At 44.6% G+C, this 22,255-nt stretch overlaps 1 protein-coding gene across 4 annotated transcripts in view; it reads right to left on the bottom strand.

Annotated features, from left to right (window-relative positions):
* SNX24 (sorting nexin 24) overlaps positions 1-21,872 on the bottom strand; it is a 157,543-nt gene extending 135,671 nt beyond the window's left edge. For all 4 annotated transcript variants that reach the window (XM_047730771.1, XM_047730772.1, XM_047730774.1 and 1 more), the window contains exon 1: positions 21,757-21,872. In XM_047730771.1, the coding sequence (XP_047586727.1) occupies positions 21,757-21,816 (60 nt within the window). In that variant the 5' untranslated portion in view covers positions 21,817-21,872. The remainder of the gene's footprint in view (positions 1-21,756) is intronic.
* Between the last annotated feature and the right edge of the window lie 383 nt (positions 21,873-22,255).

Raw genomic sequence — 22,255 nt, forward strand, 5'->3', positions numbered from 1 at the left:
GGAGCCTGCTTCTCCCTCTGCCTCTGCCTGCCATTCTGTCTGCCTGTGCTCGCTCGCTCTCCTCTCTCTCTGACAAATAAATAAAATCTTTAAAAAAAAAAAAAACGAAGAGGAAAAGGAAGAGGAGGAGGAAGAGGCAGGGGAAGAAGAAGGCAATGATGACAACAGCACTATAGTCAACTTAAGAACCCAGTGTCCACCCACACTCATTTAATAACAGTCTGTACATCACTTGAAGAAAACCAGTGGAACTGTGTATGAAGGCTTCAATACAAAACAGTACACAGGAAGTTCAGAGCCAAGTTCGTAGTCCCACAGGGCTCCGTCATGCACGGAGCTGCTCTCGAACAGACCCAGGGCAGCCGAAGGAAGCAAAAATGGGGCAAATCAAACAAGAGAAGTGCTAAAGTCCATTTCAACATAAAATCCTTTTTGGCCATTATTACTTAATGAGCCAGTTCTTGGCATTTGGTTCTCTATCCATTTTTTCTATGAAAATGTTTCCTATATTTTAACTCTCTACATCATCGGACATTTCAGGTTGCAGAACACTTTGTCAAATTTCCCAAAACCACTGTACCATGGGTCAGCCTTCGGACTGAGTTTCTGGGTTAAGGTCCTCTCTAGAGCTTAATGACAAGACTGGAAAACTCTCTTTGATCGCCTAAGTTAACTCTTAATGAACCAGGTGGATGTTTCAAATCTGACCCCCGAATCAGTTTCTGGGCCACCTAGGGACACCCTCCATCAGGCGCTGGAACGACCTTCCCCTCAGAACCACACAGGCACCAGCTACACCGGAGCCCTCTAGACCCAGACAGCTCCAGCGGGATCCTGGTCTCTTCCATCCAGAGAAACCCTGTACAGCCCCAGAATCACAGCAATCTCCAGAGCACACAGTCCACCACGTGCAATCAGTCTAGCAGGCTCAACAGCGCCCCCTACAGCCCCCCCGCCCCGCCACCGGCCACGCAGTGTAAACTCATGAGACTTGGGAGCCCCAGAGCAGGTGGCTGGGAGCACAGCGGGGATGCCCAGGCCGGAGACAGCCGCCACCAGAGAAAGTGAAATGACCGGTCTCATGTTCTGCTTGCAGGAAGGAGAAACCACCATTCTCCTACCTGTTGCAGGTCTGGGACAGTAACAGCAATTACCTTTCTGTCCATGCCTCACCCTGTACGAGGAGCTTATCATTTGTTATCTGCACTCCTCTTTTATCCCCAAGGCTCTCCATGCTAGCAGCCCCCCCACCTCACGGACAAGGAGAATGAAGCATGAGAAGGGGAGCCAAGGTGAGAAGTCAGGTCAAGCCCAGGCACTTTCTGCTCTGCGGTTCTCCCAGTAGACGGCTTAAGCCTCAAGCAAGGGATGGCAAAAATTCAATGAGAAGACCTCTTTGCCTGGGCAAGCCAAAAGAGGTGTGCACTTTCCCCCCAATAAAAATGAAATCTTAATATGTGAGCTCCCTGATGTCCTCTGTAATCTCTTTCTATGTGCTGTGTATTTCATCTGTTATGACTCTTATCATTAATTGGTTTTGATAGGGTGTGTCTGCTGGACACAAGAAACAGTTCTACACAGTTTATGGATAAAATCAACATGGGCCATGGCACACCTGGGTGGCTCAGTCGGTTCAGCATCTGCCTTTAGCTCAGGTCAATGATCCCAGGGTCCTGGGTTCGAGCCTCGAGTCAGAGTCCTTGCTCAGTGGAGAGCACGCTTCTCCCCCGCTTGCTCTCTCTCTCTCTCTGGCAAATAAATAAATAAAATCTTAAAAAAAAAAAATCAAATTTTTTTGGTGTTTCTGTTTCACTTTGGTGGAAAAGCAAAGGAGCGGGAGATGAATTTACGGTTTCAGCGGTACTCAAGTCAGAAGTCCCACACAACCCTCACTGGGGCAACTTGCTATAGAAACCCAACATAAGGATTTCAGTTTTCAGAAATAAATGCCAACAAGAAGTACTACAGCACTAACCCTATGTGTTAAGGGCCTTACATCCACACAACCCACACAACCCTCACTGGGGCAACTTGCTATAGAAACCCAACATAAGGATTTCAGTTTTCAGAAATAAATGCCAACAAGAAGTACTACAGCACTAACCCTATGTGTTAAGGGCCTTACATCCATCATTTCATTTGCTTCAACATCCCCTATTGGTTACGAAGCAGGTATTATTTAAGGAATCCAGGATCGGCATTTGAGCAATGGTGACATTAAACACAGGGTTAGGGAGGGCTCAGGAGTGATCAGCTCCGAGGTGCACTTTTCAACCACAACGCTACTTCCCTTCCCAGAGAACAGCTTCCCCAAGAGCTGGTTCACCAGAGCTGGCTCCAAGGTCGTACGCTTCAGTAGCAGATGCAGCAAAACCCACTGAGGCTGAACAAGCTCTTCTACTTACTGCTCCAGCCCTGCTCTCCCAGTTTCCACACAGCTGTCCAGAGACCCCTCTCCCAGACGTCCTCCGGTCTTTCACACAGGTTTCCAGACTGTGTGTTAGTGCCTGGCCTGCAGGGAAAAAAGCTACCTGTCATCGGAGGCGGACCCCTTGCCGGGCATCTCACACGTGCTGCTTCATGTCACCTTGGCTATGACCCTGTGGGCACTCGGCAATGACCACGGGGTTAGGCAGTACTGTTAGCCCATTCTGAAGACAAGGAAATGAAGGTTGACCGTGTGTTCCTATTTAAGCCTGTTAACAGAACTGTATTCACACATTCAGCTCCTCATGGAGCAATACAGGACTCATTTACCCCAGCTCTAGCATATCCTGTGTTCAGAAATGGGAAGAATCCCTTTGAGGAAGAGTTTCAGAATGTCCTGAGGGTCTTGGAGAGAAAATGAGGGAGATGATGGCATCCCTAGGGCCCAGCACGGGGCTTGGGGGACTATAGGTCTTCAAGAGCCACAGGCTGAATAAATGAATGTTAGTAAATACTAAGATGGATAAAATTGTGTCCCACACCACATCACTGCCTCTCCCCAGCCCTCACCCACTGCCACCTCTTAACAGCTCCTGCTTGGCCTTTCTGCCTGGCTCCCCTGGGCAGTTCCCTCTTCAGACCACACACGGTACCCAGTGCTCAAATGTGCTCCCGGCAGGTCACATTGACTAGAACTCGACTTTCCATTAAAGAGACTGCTAACCTGCCCTGCTGTACATTTCAGAATCCTCTGGGCACCACAGAGAGTGGGCACCACAGAACTTTCCTAGACCCAGAGCTCACCCAAGAAGCAAATCCTGACTGCAAAACACAACTTCAAAAACAAAACTCCAGGTTAAAAGTGGCCTTACCTGAATCTGCCCCAAGCCAAACTCGGATGAGAGGGAAGACTAAAGTTCTATTTGCTGGGGCACCTGGGTGGCTCAGTCAGCTAAGCTTCTGCCATTGGCTCAGGTCATGATCCCAGGGTCCTGAGACAGAGTCCCTTAAGGGGCTCCCTGCTCAGTGGGAGGTCTGCTTCTCCCTCTCTCTCTCTGCCCCTCCCCTGCATGCTCTCTCTCTCTTTCTCATCAATAAGTAAAATCTTAAAAGAAAAAGTTCTACTTCCTGCTCAGAGCAAAGCACTAAGAATGGATCTGGGTAGGGACTGACCTCACTTCCATTACCAAACGGACGCCATATACTCAAACACTTACAAACAGAAGTTTGATTGTCTGGCCTCTTGTAAGAGAAGACTTTATATTTGAAGAATGTAGAAAACCACTTCAAAGTTTTACCTGAGAACACTGTTAAGCATTTAAAGCAAAGCAGAGTGGCTGGAATGTCACCTAGGGGTTCTGTGATGGAGACACAAAGGTTTTCAACAATTGGTCATTTCATCACATAATCAACGTCCTTCATGTGTTCTTCTAGACGAGGTGACCGGGACACTTCAGACGTCACTCCCTAATGTGAAAGCATTGCAAGGATCTGCTGATATTACTCTTTTAAAAAGAATGCATTTAAAGCGTTCAATGTGCAGTTTATTCAAAAGTGAGAAAGGGAAATTCTCCTATTAGATGAAAGGAAGGTAAAATACATCATGATGTATTAGTCTGTACTGGCAAAAACTTAATTACAAGTACCAGCAATCACGAGAGCTGTACATGTGGCGACTTCCTACCATGTGCCTGGAACAGGGGAGGCTTGAGAGAAAAATGAAGCATTTTAGAGAAATGAGACTGGGGGAGGTTTATGACTTGCATAAGTGCCCTCACTAGTGAGTAACAAACCCAGAATGTGGAACCAGGACTGTCTGGCTCCAAAGCTTAGTAATGACCCTCTTTAGAAGTTGCTCAAACTCGTTGAGGTCAGGAAAGTTAGACACGAGGCTAGCTCACTTGGTAGAGGATGTGACTCTAATCTTGGAGTTTGAGCCCCACATTGGGTGTAGAGATAGCTTTAAAAAAGAAATCTTCGGGGGGCGGGGGTTAGGGGGAGAAAAGCCTCAGTTCATTTGGTTTATGACTCCAAAGACTCAAGAGTGGTTCATAGTTCAGGTCCTAGGTCCTCGATGCTCTTCCACTGAATGAGAATGTGAACTAGTCCTTTAAAGCTTTAAAACAACACTGACATTCTCCTTCACACTAACTGTGCACTCTGTACGGTGCCTTTTTCAAAACAGGGTAAGTCACCTACTCTATAATTTGCAGGCTGGGCTACAAAGTAAAATCAACATGAGAACTTTCAAACCATCCCAGAGCATAAGCCCCAATGACATGAGAATCTTTGGGCTGAGAGCCTGAAAATTTGTATATTTAATCACTCCTAAGAACCAATGACTTATCTGATTAAGATGTATTGGGGCAAGTAACCTGCCTTAATGAGCTGAACAACCATCTTGGGGCCATTTTCAGGGCAAGGCTCTATTGCTGCTGCTCATTAGACTCACCCAGGGACCTTTTCAAAATTCTCATGCTCAACGCATAATCCAAACCATCAGACTCCCCAAGGGTGGGACCCAGACACTGGCACTTTGTGACGATCCCCAGCATGCAGCATGGGTCAGGCACCCGAGCCTTGGCAGCTGGGTATTTGCATCAGAAGCTACCCCTCCTCTGGATGGAGTTCCAATATCCCATCCACCAGGGGCACCATCTACCAATGGCATCAACACATTGACAACCTGTTTTCTCCAACTCCGCGCCTCCTCTCTCAGCATCAGGCTGACACCCAGAAGCCTTTCCGTTTGCCAATCGCTTCTTCAGTGGATGCCCACTTTTTTTTTTTTTTAAGATTTTATTTATTTATTTATTTGACAGAGAGAGAGAGAGAGATCACAAGTAGGCAGAGAGGCAGGTAGAGAGAGAAGGGGAAGCAGGCTCCCTGCTGAGCAGAGAGCCTGATGTGGGTCTTGATCCCGGGACCCTGGGATCACGATCCAAGCTGAAGGCAGAGGCTTTAACCCACTGAGCCTTGCAGGCGCCCCCAGTGCATGTCCACTTAAGAGGAATGCTACAGGACTCTCTCCCTCTGTCATTCAAAAGCATTCCTACTACTGAATAAATGATTCATTCCCTGTGCACAGGCAACATTTGTCATTCTCTCACCACTTTCAATTTTCTAATGTCCACTTCTTTGTCTCTCTTATTAGTATTTTCCACACTGTTACTGTTTTTGCCGTTCTGGATAAGCTGGGATTAATGCTGTTCTGGATACAAGAAACTGAGGGACAAAGCTCCAGGCTAAGGAACCACATTGTGGCTGGACGGATGCCATTAGCTGCAGGCAGGCTGAGATGATGTCCTTTCTGGCTTTGGAGGGGAGCTCTCTCCCTCTCTCTCTCTTTTTTTTTTTTTTTTAAGATTTTATCTATTTACTTGACAGAGAGATCACAAGTAGGCAGAGAGGCAGGCAGAGAGACAGAAGGGGAAGCAGGCCTTCTGCCGAGCAGAGAGCCCAATGCGGGCTCGATCGCAGGACCCTGAGATCATGACCCGAGCTGAAGGCAGAGGCTTTAACCCACTGAGCCACACAGGAGCCCATGGAGGGGAGCTCTCTTTACAAGAAAAAGTTCAGATGAATTCAAAGTTTTAAAGGAGAGGAGCTCTGTGCTGCCTTTTGATTACACACAGCTCCCCCAGAAACAAAGCTCAGAAGGTTATCTTAAATTCCCAAAACACACTTTTTGATTAACTATAAAGATCTTCATGACTAAAAAAAAAAAAAAAAAAAAAAGAACAAAAACCTTTGTGCATTTTGGTTCAAAACTTTTTAACTAGGAAAATCTTCCTGCATGGGTCACACATGAAATAAATTTTACACTAATAGCAAAATGCTTTTTAGCCAATAATATTTATGTGCAAAAGAAGTAACATTAATTGTGAAGATATTCTCTCAAAGGGCAAATGAGGTGTTGATTAAAGCTTCCCTAAAACATATACTACTTTGGACTACTAATGAGTGGCTGACAAAATTAATTCACACCTTCGCCCTGCAAAGCCTCCTCCTTCCACATACATAACAACAATATCAGTGAAAAAGTTCATAGCACTAAGAAAATGCATTCCTTTGATAAAGTACTTCCTGTACTAGGTAAGACTGCTGAGTATTTCACAAATTTGTTTCAGTACTATCTCGGGTTATTTCTGCTAAATTATCCATGGAAAACCCACAGATAATGAATTCAGAGTCTACGATGGAAAAAGCAGATCTGATTTCCTCACAAATCGTAAGATAAAAATGTAGCAATGATTTACTCCAATAATTTTTATGGGAAAGATCAAGATTATTGACTTTCAAAATAAGGTTTCTCTCTACTAAGTTAATTTCAGTCCTGTTCCTAATCATTTAGTTGGTATTTGAGAAGGAATTTTAGGATAATATTTAAAAGTTAATTAAAAACTGTGTAAGCATTCTTGTCAGTCAAGCATGACCTCTGAGCTACAATGCATTTAAATGCATGTCACCTTGACCTGTAACACAGCAATGTAAAAAATTTTGGTCAATATGAATCAAATGTACACTAATTTATTCAGCAGGTTCCTTGGTATCTGAATCAACATTAGAAATCTAACCAGTATTTGTTATTCTGTTATTGACAAAAGGAAGCATATTTAAATGATAACAAGGACTCATGGGTGTCATTTGGAAGTTAAATTGTTCCCCCAGGACTGCCTCCGTAAACATCTACATTTAAAGGTCATTTACCACCAAATTATGAACAACTGTTGCATTTATTAGCACAGGCTCAATAATTTGGAAGCTGCCGCCATCAATTATTACTGACAACGAGATCTAATTGTCCACTAATAATAAACAAGGAAAACAGACCTTTTCTGTAAACTTTTATTCCCTGCACTTTGATCACGTTGGCAAAACGGAAATGCAAACTTTCCATGGGCATGCATCTGAAGGAAAAAAACAAACAAACAAAACACTTCCAACTGCAAGGAGGACTAAATCTTGTTTACGATAAACAGTGGATACTAAAATAGAAAAACATATTTTCTCATGTTATCTACATCTGAACTAAAACAAAAGGGAGAGAAACGCCACAAGGTTGATTGAGGAATGAAGCGTGGGTTGCGATTTTAGAAGGAAGTATGTTGGTGAATTTTACAGTGGGGTGGCCAGATATTTGGTCAAATGTTGTTCTGGGTGTTTCTGTGAAGTGGTTTTGGGTGAGATTAATATTTAAACCTATCGATGGAGCAAAGCAGATTGCCCTCCATAATGTGGTGGTTCTCTTGATTCTGGAGGCAAATGGTCCAGGTATGTTATTCCCACCCTTTTACCAAAGGACCTAAAAAGCTATGACTTTTGAGTGGGGGCCAGACCAAGAGAAGGCTCTGCAATAGGTCCAAGCTGCCTTGCCACTTGGGTTATGATCCACCAGATCCAATAATGCATGAAGTGACAGAAACACATAGCGATGTTGTCTGAACCTTTGGCAGGCCTCCACGGGTGGAGGGCAGTGCAGGTCCTTAGGACCTCAGAGCAAAGCCCCACCATCCTCCGTGGATAGCTACTTTCCTTTTGAGAAAGAGTTCTTGGCTTGCTACTGCACCTTAGAAGGGCTGGAGACTTGATCAGAGACTATCAAGTTATCATGTGACCTGAGCTGCCCATCATGAACTAGGTGTTATCTGACCCACCAAGCTACACAGCTGGGTACAGCAACACTTGGTTACCAAATGGAATCGGTGTACATGTGATTGGGCCCAAGCAGGCCCTGAAGGCACAAGTAAGTTGCTTGAAGAAGTGGCCCAATCAAGGAGGGCATGTGATGTGATGAGCACTGGGTGTTATACGCAAAAACAGAATTTAAATTTTTAAAAAAGTTACATTCTAAAATAAAAGAAGTGGCCCAAATGCTCATGGTCCCCAGTCCTGCTATACTACTTACTCTCTCCAGCCTGCACCTGTGGCCTCATGAGGCGTTCCCTAGAATTAGCTGACAGAGGAAGGGAAGACTTGGACCTGGTTTGCAGATTGAGTCTGCAACATAAGCAAGCACCACCTGTGAGGGGGCACCTGTACCATGCTATTCTCTCTCTGGGACAGCTGTGAAAGACAACAGTCAACAGAAATCGTCTCTGGGTTCAGATTTCAAGCAATGCACCTTGTTCACTTTGCTTAAAAGGAGAAGTGGCCAGATGTGAGATTAGATACCAAGGCACCAGCTACGGTCCATGGTTTGGGTGGATGGTTGGGGAAATGGAAAAGAACATGGTTGGAAAATTGGCTCTGTGGAAAGGTGAAGATGAGGTACGTAAGTAGACCTCTCGGAATAGGCACAAGGAGGAGGAGGAGGAGAAAGAGAAGAAAGTGAAGCTATTTGTGTCTCATGTGAATGCTCATCAAAGAGTGACTGCAGCTAAAGGCAATATTACTAATCAAGTGGATAGGATGACCTGCTCAGCCTCTTTCCCCAGCCACTCCTGTCACCGCCCAGCAGGCTCACAAAGTGAACGCAGTGAGAGGGATGTAGGTAATGCCAGTGTTCAGCAACACAGATTTCCACTTACCGAGGCCCATCTGGCTATGACTAATATGATTGTTGGCCCAGTCGGCCAACAGCAGAGACCAATTCCGAATGCCCAATATGGCACCATTCTGTGAAGTGATTAGCCAGCTACCTGGTAGCAAGTGGATTACACTGGACCACTTCCATTGTGGAAGGGATAGTGTTTTGTTCTTACTAGAATAGACACGTACTCTGGATAGAGATTTGCCTTCCCTGCATGCTACATCCTTACAACTACCATTCATCGACTTACTGAATCCCTTCCCACTGCCACGGTATTCCACACAGCACTGATTCTAATCAAGTGTCTTCACGGTAAATGAAATGATGCAGTGGATCCACAAACATGGAATTCACTGGTCTCACCAAGCTCCCCACCATCCTCCAGCACCTAGATTGACAGAACGGTGGAACGGCCTTCTGTAGACTCAGGTACATGACCCGCTGGGGGGCAACATGATGCAACAGAATTCATAGGCCAAGTAATAAAGGGGTGGAAATGGGAGTGACATCATTCACCGTTACCTCTAGTGGCCCACCAGCCCAATTTTTTGTTTCCAGTCTCTGTGACTTGATGTTCTGTTGTTGGTCTAGAGGTCTTAGTTCCAAAAGGATGAACACTTCCAACAGGAGACACAGCAGGAATTTCACTGAACTCAAACTCAAGACTGTCACCTGGCCACTTTCAGCTCCTTGTGTCTCTGAATCCACACAGCTAGAAAGGGAATGAGTGTGCTGGCTGGCGTGATGGATCCTGACTAGCAAGTGTAAAGTGGACTACGAAAGCACAGAGGGGGCAAGGAAGATTGTCTACACCACAGAAGACCCCTGATGGTGTCTCTTAGTGTAAGATGCCCTGTGATAAAAGTCAACGGAAAGCTCCCACAACCCAATTCAAAGATTCTAACGGCTCGGGTCACCCTACATGGCAAAGATCCACAACCAGGGAAGTACTTGCTGAAGGCAAAGGGAATATAAGTAAATAGTAAAAGAAGGAAGTTATAAATACCAGCCTCGACCATGTGACAAGTTACAGAAGTGAGGACTGTAATTGTCCCAAGTATTCCCTTACTTTGTCTCTAGTATGTTTATGTGCATCTCTATTAACATATTCATGGTTTTTAAAAAAGATTTTATTTATTTATTTGACACAGAGAGAGAGATCACAAGCAGGCAGAGAGGGGTAAGCAGGCTCCCTGCTGAGCAGAGTCCGATGTGGGGCTCAATCCCAGAACCCCGAGATCATGACCTGAGCCAAAGGCAGAGGCTTAAACCACCGAGCCCAGGTGCCCCCATATATATGTTATATATGTTTTATAAATATAAGAGGAATATCCACCAGCAAGGTGGAGAGAAGGGTGAGGATGAAGAAGGAGAGAAGCTAATAGTTTCTAAAACAATTTCTAAACTCCTAAATTCATCTAAACTCAAAGAATTTAGGAAAGGTGGCCGGTAGGACCCCACTCACATATTGGTTCTTCTTTCGAGTAAGATTTGTAAGGTGAAAACCGATGTCATTTGCCTTTTTTTTTTTTCCACAAACAACGTGCCTTTATTGGAGTTCAAGGTGGAGTACAAGAGAAAGGCAAGAGGAGATTTCAATGGTGTGTTTGAATGTTACTAGGTCATAGGGCATGGCACGAAGGGGAACTTGGGGCAGGGAAAGGTCATCCGTATCACTCTGGTGCACTTGGTCACCTGGGCAGGGTGTGCAGAGTGAGGATGTTCAGTCAGCAGAAAAAAAAAAAAAAAGAAGTTTCAAAATTTACAAAATACTTTAAGACTCTTAAAGATCAGGAAGCGATGTTGTTCCATGAATGGCACATAGTGTGTCCAAGGTCCCCAAGACTATTCTCTGATTCAGTTGTTTCCTTTCAGAAAGTGGTCGATTTTCTGTTTCTAGAACTGCTGCTCTTCTTCTCTTCGATCTCCTGTTGGATCTGTAGGGGTTCAGAATGGTTTGATAACTATCTAGCTGAACTCCTGCTACCTGATGTCGCCTCAGCCTCTGCTCCTCCACCATCTTGACTCCCTCCCCTCCATCGTTTGCCTTTTTAATAAAAATCAACAAGCGGATACTCGCTTATTTCAAATACCCACCTACCCACTACCTACTTCAAAAAAAGAAGGAGGAGAAAAAGGAGGAGGAGGAGGGAAGAGAAGAAAAAAAAGAAAAGAAAAGCAATGCAACACAACTACAAGGGACACTAGCATGTTTCAAAAATGTCAAAGCTAGTCCTCAGAACTGAGCTAGCAAATTACAATGGATCTACAAGGAGACACCACTGTTCCCCTCATCAGATCGGCACAAAGCCTGACAACACGCTCAGTTGGCAAGCTTGTAAGGAAATACACACTCTCATAAACTGCTATGGGAATACAAAGTAGCACAATCCCAAAGGAAGGGGATCTGACAATATCTGGCAAAATTAAGCATGTATGCATGTACCTTTTGATCCAGTAACCCATGGCTAAGAATCTATTCTAAAGATACCCTGACAAAAATGCAAGAACCAGACGATCAAGGCTAGTGACTGCGGACAACAATGCAGAAGAATTAAGCTATAGGAAAGGAGTCTGCATCTGATATATATGCCGCTGGGAGTGAACTACAGGATGCACTGTAAAGTAAAAAAAAAATCTGAAAACAAACAAACAAAAAAAAAAACACAAAACAGGTGGAAGAAAATGTTTTCATATACTACTGTTTAATTTTAGACTACTGTTTAAGGGCACAAATGTACCTGTATTTGTTTCTTTTTGTTTTAAGTTTTCATTTAAATAATCTCTATGCGCAACGTGAGGAGGGGTTCAAACTCACAACCCCAAGATCAAGATTGCACGCTCCTCTGACTGAGCGTGCACCGGAGGGTGCACCGTGTTTCTATTTTTTTAATGGAAAGATAAACTACAACCTTTTTTTTTTAATGGTCATCAAGGGAAAGGGAAGAAAACAGAATGAAGGGAATATAAAAAGCAGCTAGATTTCAGCAAATAAACCTAACGCAGTATATACTTTACACAATATAAAACAAAATCAACTTCTAGAAAAATCCCTAAGTACACAAAAGAAAATGACACTGGGTAGCTCATTGGAGTTATAAGCAGGGAAGAACCAAACCAAGTGATTTTGAAAGTCATTTGATTAGCCACTTCTAGAGGGATGGATCAAAGAACAAAAGAACTTCTTAAAAAAAGTTTTAATCTGTATTCAGTAATCATGTTGTAGATGGTAGTACAGTTATTATAATGGAGACACACTGATGCGTATGATGGGAGATAAAGTAAACCGCTAATCATACAATGTTCCATCAATCTCAGCATCTAAAGTATTGAGATTTTCAAAGCAGGAGAAAGACACAGCTGAAGATAAAAGACCAAGACAAAAATTCCTGCTGTCCTCAACATAACCATGTATGTGGTCTGAAGAGAAACATTCCTCCACTGTAAGAATGGAAAAGATCTCAAAACCTTCACAAGTACCTTGTCTGTAGATCATAGTCTCTCTCATTTCCCACTAAAAGCAACCAGGGATCTTTAGAGAAAAACCTAATTCCAGATCTGGGGTGGGAAAGGTAAAAGATGTACCTTGTTATGCCAGGAAGCAAGGAGTTACCAAAGACCACTAAGGCTATGTCAAGGACAGAGCACCCAACTTGAAAACGCCAAATATGAAAATAGCCGAAGAAGGACAGAAAGTATCTAAGAATAATAAACGCAAGGGACCCAACTACATCAAATATGCTAATATCCACAGATCCCTAACAATACTGATTTTTTAAAAAAGATTTTAATTTATTTATTCGACAGAGAGAGAGAGAGAGAGAGAGAGATATCACAAGCCGGCAGAGAGAGAAGGGAAGCAGACTCCCCACCGAGCAGAGAGCCCGATGCGGTACTCAATCCCAGGACCCTGAGACCATGACCTGAGCCAAAGGCAGAGGCTTAACCCACTGAGCCACCCATGCGCCCCAATACTGATTTTTTTTTTAAAGAGCCTCTGTAATAATCTTTATCTTTGGAGACAGCCAACTCATTGTTTTGAAAAGCAAATAACCAAAGAAAGAATCAGACCCTTCTGCTTTTCCTATTAAAAACCTCACAGTAACTAATTTATGAGGCCAAGTTGCTTTGTATACATGTATCCAAGCCAATAAATGAAGAAAGAATGATAAAATTAAACTATCAATACTTAGCAACCACTAAGGAATGAAAAAAATCTAGGCAGTGTTCTTCAATGGTCGCTAGCACCACAAATCAAATCTGAAAATGATCAAGTCTCTACCTTTATACAAGGTAAGGAACTGAAAAAGGTATTAACAATGACATAGGGAGGGATGCCTGGGTGGCTCAGTCGGTCTCCATTGAGACCTGTGACCTGAGCCAAAATCAGGAGTCGGATGCTCAACTGACTGAGCCACCCAGGTGCCCCAAGAGCTCATCATTTTAAAAGCTGAGTAAAGGGGTCAGTCTCTCCACTTCTCCATATGTTGACATTTTTTGTAACAAAACACGTACTTTCAAAAGGGAAGGGGAGCAAGAAAACAGAAAACTGAAACAGAAAAGACACATATGAAGCAAAATAACAGATAATTCCATTAAAAATCTGAGTATGTGGGGGCACCTGGGTGAGTCAGTCAGTGAAACCTCTGCCTTCAGCTTGGGTCAAGATCTCAGGGTCCTGGGATGGAGCCCCATGTTGGGCTCCTGGCTTGGTGGGGAATCTGCTTCTCCCTCTCCCTCTGCCCCTCCATCCCACTCATGCTCTCTCTCTCAAATAAATAAAATCTATTCAAAAATTATTTTAAAAAATCTGAACGTACATCTGGAAAGCCATCGTAAGAATGCAAAGTATGAGCCTGATGGTCCCTGTGTTTTGGAGGGATGCTGGGGGATGGAAGAGATGGCAGGAGGTGAGAAGCAGGTGTCTCAGTGCTCTCTGTAATATATACCACTCACTTACGTAAATATAGTAGCCTTCAGCATCCTGAAGGAAAAAGAAAACACATGCAAGTAGTAAATAACGCTACAAAACTAAACCTGAACTGAATGAAAGTTGTTATAAGAGTACCAGTTGATTCCATGTGAATTACTTCTGAAATACTTCAAAGTATTTGTAAAGAATTTATTTTATATAGCATGAAGATTTCTCCTGGACTTTTGTTTACACTACTGTAAAAGCTTAAAAACTTTTTTTAAGCTCAAAAAGCTTAAAAAAGGGGGCACCTGGGTGGCTCAGTGGGTTAAAGTCTCTGCCTTCATGCTCCGGTCATGATCTCAGGGTCCTGGGATCTAGCCCCACATTAGGATCTCTGCTCAGTGGGGAGCCTGCTTCCTCCTCTCTCTCTCTCTCTCTACCTGCCTCTCTGTCTACTTGTGATCTGTCGGTCAAATAAATAAATAAATAATCTTAAAAAAAAAAAAAAAGCTTAAAAAAAAAAAAAGAACTTGAAGGCAATCCTTATTCAAAATAATAAAAATAAATCATGGGGCACCTGGGTGGCTCAGTCGTTAAGTGTCTGCCTTCAGCTCAGGTCATGATCTCAGGGTCCTGGGATAGAACCCCGCATTGGGCTCCCTGCTCAGCAAGAAGCCTGCTTCTCCCTCTCCCACTCCCCCCAGCATGTTTCCCCTCTCTTGCTGTGTCTCTGTCAAATGAATAAATAAAATCTTTAAAAAAAAAAATCACAAACCTCTTTCCTAGCACTTTGCAAGAATTATGTCATTTAATGACCCAACCAGTCTATAAGGTAGGTACTAGTATTCTCCTTTTTCACAGTTGAGAGGGGAAAAAAAACCATAGGAGATTGAGTGGCTTGTCCAAAGTCAGACTTCAAGCTAAATGTTGGAGGCAAAATTTGAATGCAGACAGCATGAATCTATAGCCTGAGCTTCTGCCCTTAGACTGTGCCAGCCTCTGTCATAAATGGGTAGAACAGTCTAAGGGGCTTTTGTCAAATGGCAAAAGTTACACATAAAGTATCTAAAATAGACAAAATCTAATTTGATCTGTATGGCTTTATTTCTAATGCCATTCCTGCCTCATTTTTGAGACACTGTGCTGTAATTTGGACTATTAACTTAGTTTCACATCAGGACAGACAAAACTAAATGCAACACAATATCCTGGATTGGACATTAGTAGAATCCAAATAAAGTCTGGAGCTAAGTCAACAGTAATGCACCAATGCTAGTTTCCTTGTTTTGACATTACCATGGTAATATATGATGTTAAAACAACAAGGGAAACTGGCTGGGGGGTATACAGGAATTCTCAGTTACTAACTTTGTAACTTTTCTGCAAATCTAAAATTACTGCACGATTAAAAGTTTATTTTAAAAAACAAATTGCAAAGTGCAAACTACTAAAAAAAAAGATTACAATGTATTTCTTGCTCAGTGAAAACAAACTTACTTCTGTCTCTAAATTTCTAAGCAAGGAACTTGGCAAAATTCAATTCCCTTGTACCTATTTTGATTCTTAAGTGAAGGTAGCATTCTATTGGCTAATGTTCAAGAATATTTTCACACTTCGGGAGCCTGGGTGGCTGGGTGGGCTAAGCCTGGGACTCTTGGTTTTGGCTCAGGTTCTAATCTCATCTCATGAGGCCTGAGAGGGAGCCCCTGGTGGGGCTCTGAGCTCAGTGGGGAGTCCGCTTGAGATTCTCTCCCTCTGCCCCTCCCCGTACTTGCACGGGGCCACAGCCCCCACGCATGCATTTTCTCATCCCCTCTCTCTTAAATAAATGAATTAAGAAGGATTTTAAGAATATTTCCACACTTGTGGGGCTCCTGGGTGGCTCAGCTGGTTAAGCGACTGCCTTCAGCTCAGGTCATGATCCCGGAGTCCTGGGATCGAGTCCCACATCGGGCTCCCAGCTCCATGGGGAGTCTGCTTCTCCCTCTGACTTCCCCTCTCATGTTCTCTCATTTTGTCTCTCTCTCAAATAAATAAATAAAAATTTAAAAAAATATATTTCCACACTTGTATTTCCTGTCCTTAAGGGTAAGGAACATACCTTACACGCGCTTGATTTCATTAGCGACACACATTTAATGTTTGCTTATGCTGTGAGTTTACCGTGAGTGAGGCCTGGGGCAGCTATGTCCTTGTCACACAAAGGCCTCCTTCATCATAGATGCTTATAATGGATGACTTGAAGACATCGTGGCGGACATTGTGGTCTCACTGTCATGCCTGCAGGGTTAGGTGGCAGGAAGAGGATGACCTCACTCCCGGCTCCAGAAAGGCCCATTATTTTAACTCCATCTAATTAATGTGTTCTTGCCACGGTGATTGGTTCAGACGGCCCAGCCTCAGCCAATCAGGACAGTGAATTCCCCTGGCAACAGGATTGGTTGAAAAACCCATAGGGGACAACAAGATACTAAACCGCATGGATTTGTTCAGAGCTTCTGGGGAAAAACAGGGCCAGTACTCTGAAGAAATGCCCTCTCTTCCTCTGCTAGCTGTAGCACACACATACACAAAGTTTTTCATTGCAACTTGCTCCAGATGGCAGCACTCTGAGGATGAAAGCACAGAGGAGGGCTACTCACCGGTAGAGAAGTGCCCTTACTCAACTGCTCATTCTCACAAGTACAAAATGGCAGTAAAAATACTTCCTGCAGATCACTGTTAATTCCAGGAAATGTCGACATTGTGGTCATGCTAAGAACAACAAAAACAAGTGAGAAGTGGGATGGTCTGAAGGCATGGCTAATTTTGTGACAAGACTGACATTTTGGTTATATATTTTTTAAAAGTCTGTACCTGTCAGGTATTCAAAGTGAAACAGTTACAGGTGAAATTATGTCCTGGGTTTGTTTCAAAATATTCCAGAATTTTTTTTTTCTAACGATTTTACTTATTTATTTGACAGGCAGAGATCACAAGTAGGCAGAGAGGCAGGGAAGAGAAAGGGAGAAAGAGGCAGGGGAGAGAGAGAGAAAGGGAAGCAGGCTCCCCACTGAGCAGAGAGCAGGACGCAGTGGGGCTTGATCCCAGGACTCTGGGATCATGGTCTGAGCTGAAGGCAGAGGCTTTTACCCACTGAGCCACCCAGGTGCCCCAAAATATTCCTAAAAAGTGGAAGAATAAGGGGTGATAAATGAAGTAATAATTTAAAAGACTGAAGATGAGGAATTGGTAAATGGTTCCTTGTATTGTTCTATTTTTGTATTTTAATCCATAAAATATTAAAGCAATGATCCCTGCATATGTCTCAGCATTATGATCATGTAAATATGAAGCTGCCCTACATCGTGAAAAGCATGATACATCAAGAAAATCAAAGAGACCGGAATACAAGAAAAAGACATATTTGTATAACCATAACAGAGTCACAGACAGTTAAAATGAACTTGAAAAACCATCTAATTCAATGCCTTGATTTTTACAGCTATAAAAGAGTGAAATCTAATACATTCAAACTTTTCTGTTGCAACCTAGGTAGTAATCCTATTTTTGTTATTTCCCAAAAATGTATCTGAAAATTGAAAATACTAGCCTATATTCACACCCCAGATCCGCTTACTCTCACATCCAACGGACTATTCTCCATCATCACCTTACAAGACCACTCAGCTACATCCAGCCCTTTCCTTACTGTAAAGCATCTACCATTCTGTCTTCCCACTTTTCACCCCTGCCCATCCTTCGTCCTTTGTCCTTCTCTCCTCTCCCTCAGCACGCAGTGCTGAGAATTCTTTGCTCAGGCAAAGTGTGGGATTTAGTCCATCATCTTTCTTCACTCTACATTCTCCTCCTGGGAATAGCATTAACTGCTACACTTTTCTCATCCTTTGTGCTGAAGGACCCTCTAGAGCCATATTCCTTCCCCAGACCTCTATCCTGAGCTTCAAAATCAAACAGCCTCACCAATCACGAAAAACACAACAGGTCCCCACATGAAATCTCCCCCTTGCATCAGTTCTGAGTCAGCCAATGGCGCTCGCACCCAGGGGAGTCACATTCCTGTCTCACGTCTGGTCACCAGATCCTAGAGATTCTTGTCATCTTCCTTTCACAGTTGCCTTAGTTCCAGCTCACACCTTCTCTCTCCTTCTGCTACCATCCCTTAAATGATTAAAACTCCAGGGTCATCTTTCTAAATGCAAAGCTCATCATGTTACTTCCTTCCTCAAATCCAATGTCTGTGGCTGAAGTTCATACTCCTTTCCAGCTCTTCAGGCTGGCGAGCTGATCTCTCTCCACCTCCCTCTGTCAAGTGTCTGCACAATCCTTCTGCTACTAGAAACTCCAGTCTGCACCCAGACCCCTTTCTACCCACCGAGCTGCTTCATGCTTCATAATCACTGCTCTTTGGGTTTCCTTCTCCTATTAGAAGACTCATGCATTCATTATTTATTCATCACACAAGTGCTGAATTCTTACTATGGGATAGACCCTTGCGCTGGAGTACAGCAGTAGAAACCGACACTGTGCCAGTCTCAAGGAGTTTAGAGCCTAGCTGGGAAACAGAGAGTAAACATCTAAGCTATGGGGACAGAGGGCAGGTAGAGAATAACCTTCCCATGAAGTACATCTGAGTTCATGTGAATTTCGGTAGCAGATCCTTTCCTGATTCTTTATAAATTAAGATGATTTAGAAGGGTTCCCCCCTCACCTTTCTTTCTTTCTTTTTTAGTTCTGATGAATCTGGGAGTTTAAAATGCCTTTACCCTGAGATGAGATCTTGTGTTACACTTCCTCCTTCTAGAATTCACAGTGCCAGCAAAAACCTAGCCAGATTTCAAAAGTCAGCATTCCTAAGCAACCCCCAACCCCACACCACACATGACCTCAAGGCAGTGCAGAAATGCCCTCTTCCTCCTCAAGATTGCCAGAAAACACCAGGGCACCCTAGCCCGTCCCTACCTTGCCCCAGCTGGCTGAGAATTCTAAGGACAGAAGCAACATCCATTTACCTTTCAATTCCACACCCGACATCCCACAAGCCCACAGTCAATGTTTAAGGGTTCAAAAGGCAAAAATTCACTCTTTAAAGGTAAATTACCTTATACATTGGGCATAACTTTGTATAAACTTCTTGAGTAACAACTGAGCATTACCCATGAAAACTTTAAAAGGCGCAGAAGCACCAATTCTAGTTAAGGCTCTACAAAAATCCTAGCCGTAGGCATTAAAAAAAAAAAAAAAAAAGCCATGTATAGGGATGTCTCATTTCAACATCTCTGACACAGTTGCTAAAAATTAGAAGTGTAGTGGCCAGCAACAAGATCTGGGGAAACAAATGATGGCATGTTCCTTATGAGGAAGATCCCCTTGCTAGTAGCTAGGAGACAGACCTATCCATATCAGTACAGAAAGATATTCATGTTGCAGGATGACAGTTATAGTCAAATCTTACAATTTATTCTAAGAAAGAAACCCATATGTTTTCATGGCATACAGAAAAGTCTCTAAGAATGCAACCCCATGTTTTATGCTTTGAGGGCATGGGACTAGAAGCAAGGAAGAACCACACTTCTTTACTATAAGCCTCCAATCACTGAATTTGCTCTAATGCAATATTCCTTACATATTCTTAAATACACATAATCACCTTAGAAAAAAGATGCTTTTTACTCTGAAGTATACATTATTTCACCAGTTTCTTGTTCAGAAAACTGAGATTATATTTGTAAATTCTAAGGGTTTTTTAAAAAGACGAAATGTTATTCACCGCTAAATTCCTAGGATCTAGAATACAGACACCAAGCAGGCACTTAGTTAATATTTACTAAATGAATAACTGCTGTGCAATTATAACAAGCTATAGTAATGATCCCTGAAAGAAAATGATCCCCAAAAGTAAAGTCTTCTGCTGTGCAATTACAAAACAGCTGCTCAAAGGGAACAAGGTATCCAACAGCTGCTTCATTGACTCACATAGGAAAAAAATCACTTGCAGAGGTATCTCAACAATATGGTTATCAATCTAAATGAGTTAGGATTTTTTTTTTAAAAAGTAAGCTTTTACAAAGCACACAAACTTTCATCATATAAGCAATCTCCAGACTGCCATGGTTGCCAAGAAAAGGGTTCCTTCCAAATCAATTTAACTCACAAGCCGGCACACGCCTGGTCGTAATACAAGTAATCAAAAGATACTGGAAAATAGTGTGGGAAAACACAGATCCTGTAAGAAAAGAATAACCAGTAACGGCCCAAAAGCCTTAATTCTGATCTACTTCAAAGTCCTTATTTGTGGAGGTAAGTAACTTTTAGTTTGGACTGAGACCACCTTCATCTAAACACATCATAAACAAGCTGGCTGTAATCTTCAGACCCTCGAGAATGCCCCAAAGACAGCAGGCCCTCCTAGGCTGCTGATGCTGATGGGGGGGGAGGGGTGGGGCTGACACACCTGGACTAATGAAAGACAAGCAAGGTTTCAAGGCTTTAAAGAAAAGGCCTCGCTCAGGTTCAAATTTAAGTTCAATTCTCCCTCTTTTTAAGGAAGATGCAGAATATTTAACCAACTATTAATTCATCGGGAAGAGTTATTTATATAAAACTTATATAAATAATGGCCAGACAGAGCTCAGCTGCCCGCCCCCCCACCACCACCGCCCCAGTCTCCACCCCAAAGGCAGGCATTCAGTACTTCTCTTAGGACACTTGAACACTTGAACCCAGAGGTCTACTTAATCCTAAAAATCCACATACTCCCTGGATTTTTTTTTTTTTTCAATCACCACTCTTAATTCTAAAAAATAGGGAGATTTAATTCTCCCTATGAAAACACGGAAGGTTCCAAACAGGCTGTCACCAAAACCCACGAATAGTTAGGGAAAAGAAAGGCTAAAATACTCTGCCCATCTAATAGAACTGCTGTTTAGCAAGTGAGTGAGTTCGAAATGAATATTCCATCAGTCCTTTCAGACTGCCCTCTGCAATCTTCTCCGCCTACCTGGTCTTTAACAACTGGAAACAGATTCTTCCGAGGTCGAGCCCGGGTGAGGCACTTCTCTCTCTGGCAATAACCGTCTAGATGAAGGTGTCTAAGTTCACTAGGAAACCAACCACCTACGGTTTACTTGCTAACTCATGCAAAGGTCTCAGGCCCTGGTCTTCACCCTCCCGACCATTTCTTCCACTCTGGAGATCAGGGGCCCTGTTTCTCAGTTCTCAGGGATCCCGCTTAGGTATGGAACAGGTGCGCAGTAAGTAGCTGATTATGTCCTTTCATGGCCCACCAGAACTAGGAAAAAAAAAAAAAAAACAAACTTTGGAAGCCATCTCAAAGCAACGCATGTGTTCACTCTGGCTAATAAAGAGCTGCAAATGATGTTTTTTTGTTTTTTTTTTTTTTTTTTTGATTAGCATGTTTTCCATCTGAATGAATCCCACAGAACTTGGAAGCCAACATCAATGCGCGGCGCGGCCACTCCTGCCTGGGCAGCGGGGGCAGCAGGGGCAGCTGGGCAAGACGCGGACGCAGCCCACCCCGGGCTGCAGAGGGCGGGCGGCGGGGAGAACGGCGAACGTTGCGAGCCGGGGCTTGAGTCCCGCCGCTGCTGCCCTGAGGCCGGGAGCGGGGCCGGGAGGGGGAAGGGAGCGAACCGGAGGAGCCCCGGGCGCCCGCGGCCGCCGAGCTCTGGCGAGGGGCAGATGGGGGGTGGGGGGCGTCTCCCTGACAACCGCGCCGGGGCGCAGCCCAGCCTCAGGCCCCGCGGAAGGGAGGGCAGCCAGGGGACACCCCGCGCAGGGCCGGCGGCGGCCGGGGACACCTCCGCGCTCAGCAGCCGCGGTCCCGCCTCGGAGGCCCTGTCCGGCCGCGGCTCGCGCCTACCGTGTATCCCCGCTCCAGGTCGCTCTCCTCGTAGCGAAAGGACGGGATGTAGACCTCCATGGCCGCTCCAGCCGGCCGGCGGAGGGCGAGCGGGGGGCGGGCTCGCGGCCGCAGCTCCGCCCCCGGCCGAGCGCCCCGCCTCCCTGCCCTGCGCCCCCGGGACCCAGACGCTGCGCCGCGCGGACCGGAGGCGCCGCCGCCGCCCCCGCCGCGCGCCGCGCTCCCGGGGGGCTTAGGGCGGGTGCCGGGGGCGCGGCGGCGGAGGGCGCGGGGCTACGGACCCCTGGGTCGGGGTCCACAGGGTGGCGGAGCGGAGCTGGGCCCGGAGGAGGCGGGGCCTGAAAACCTGTGAGTCTGCAGAAAAGGGGTGTGCGCGCCTCCGCGCCAGGCGCAGGGGGCCCGGCCGCACCCGGGCGCTCCATGGCCTTCAGGCGCCGGCGGGCGCTGCGTTTGCATTTCGCCAGACGCTAGCCTGAGCGATTTGCAGGATGGCGGGGAG

The sequence above is a fragment of the Lutra lutra genome, chromosome 5 (genome assembly GCF_902655055.1).
Source record: "Lutra lutra chromosome 5, mLutLut1.2, whole genome shotgun sequence".
NCBI classification, from domain to species: domain Eukaryota; kingdom Metazoa; phylum Chordata; class Mammalia; order Carnivora; family Mustelidae; genus Lutra; species Lutra lutra.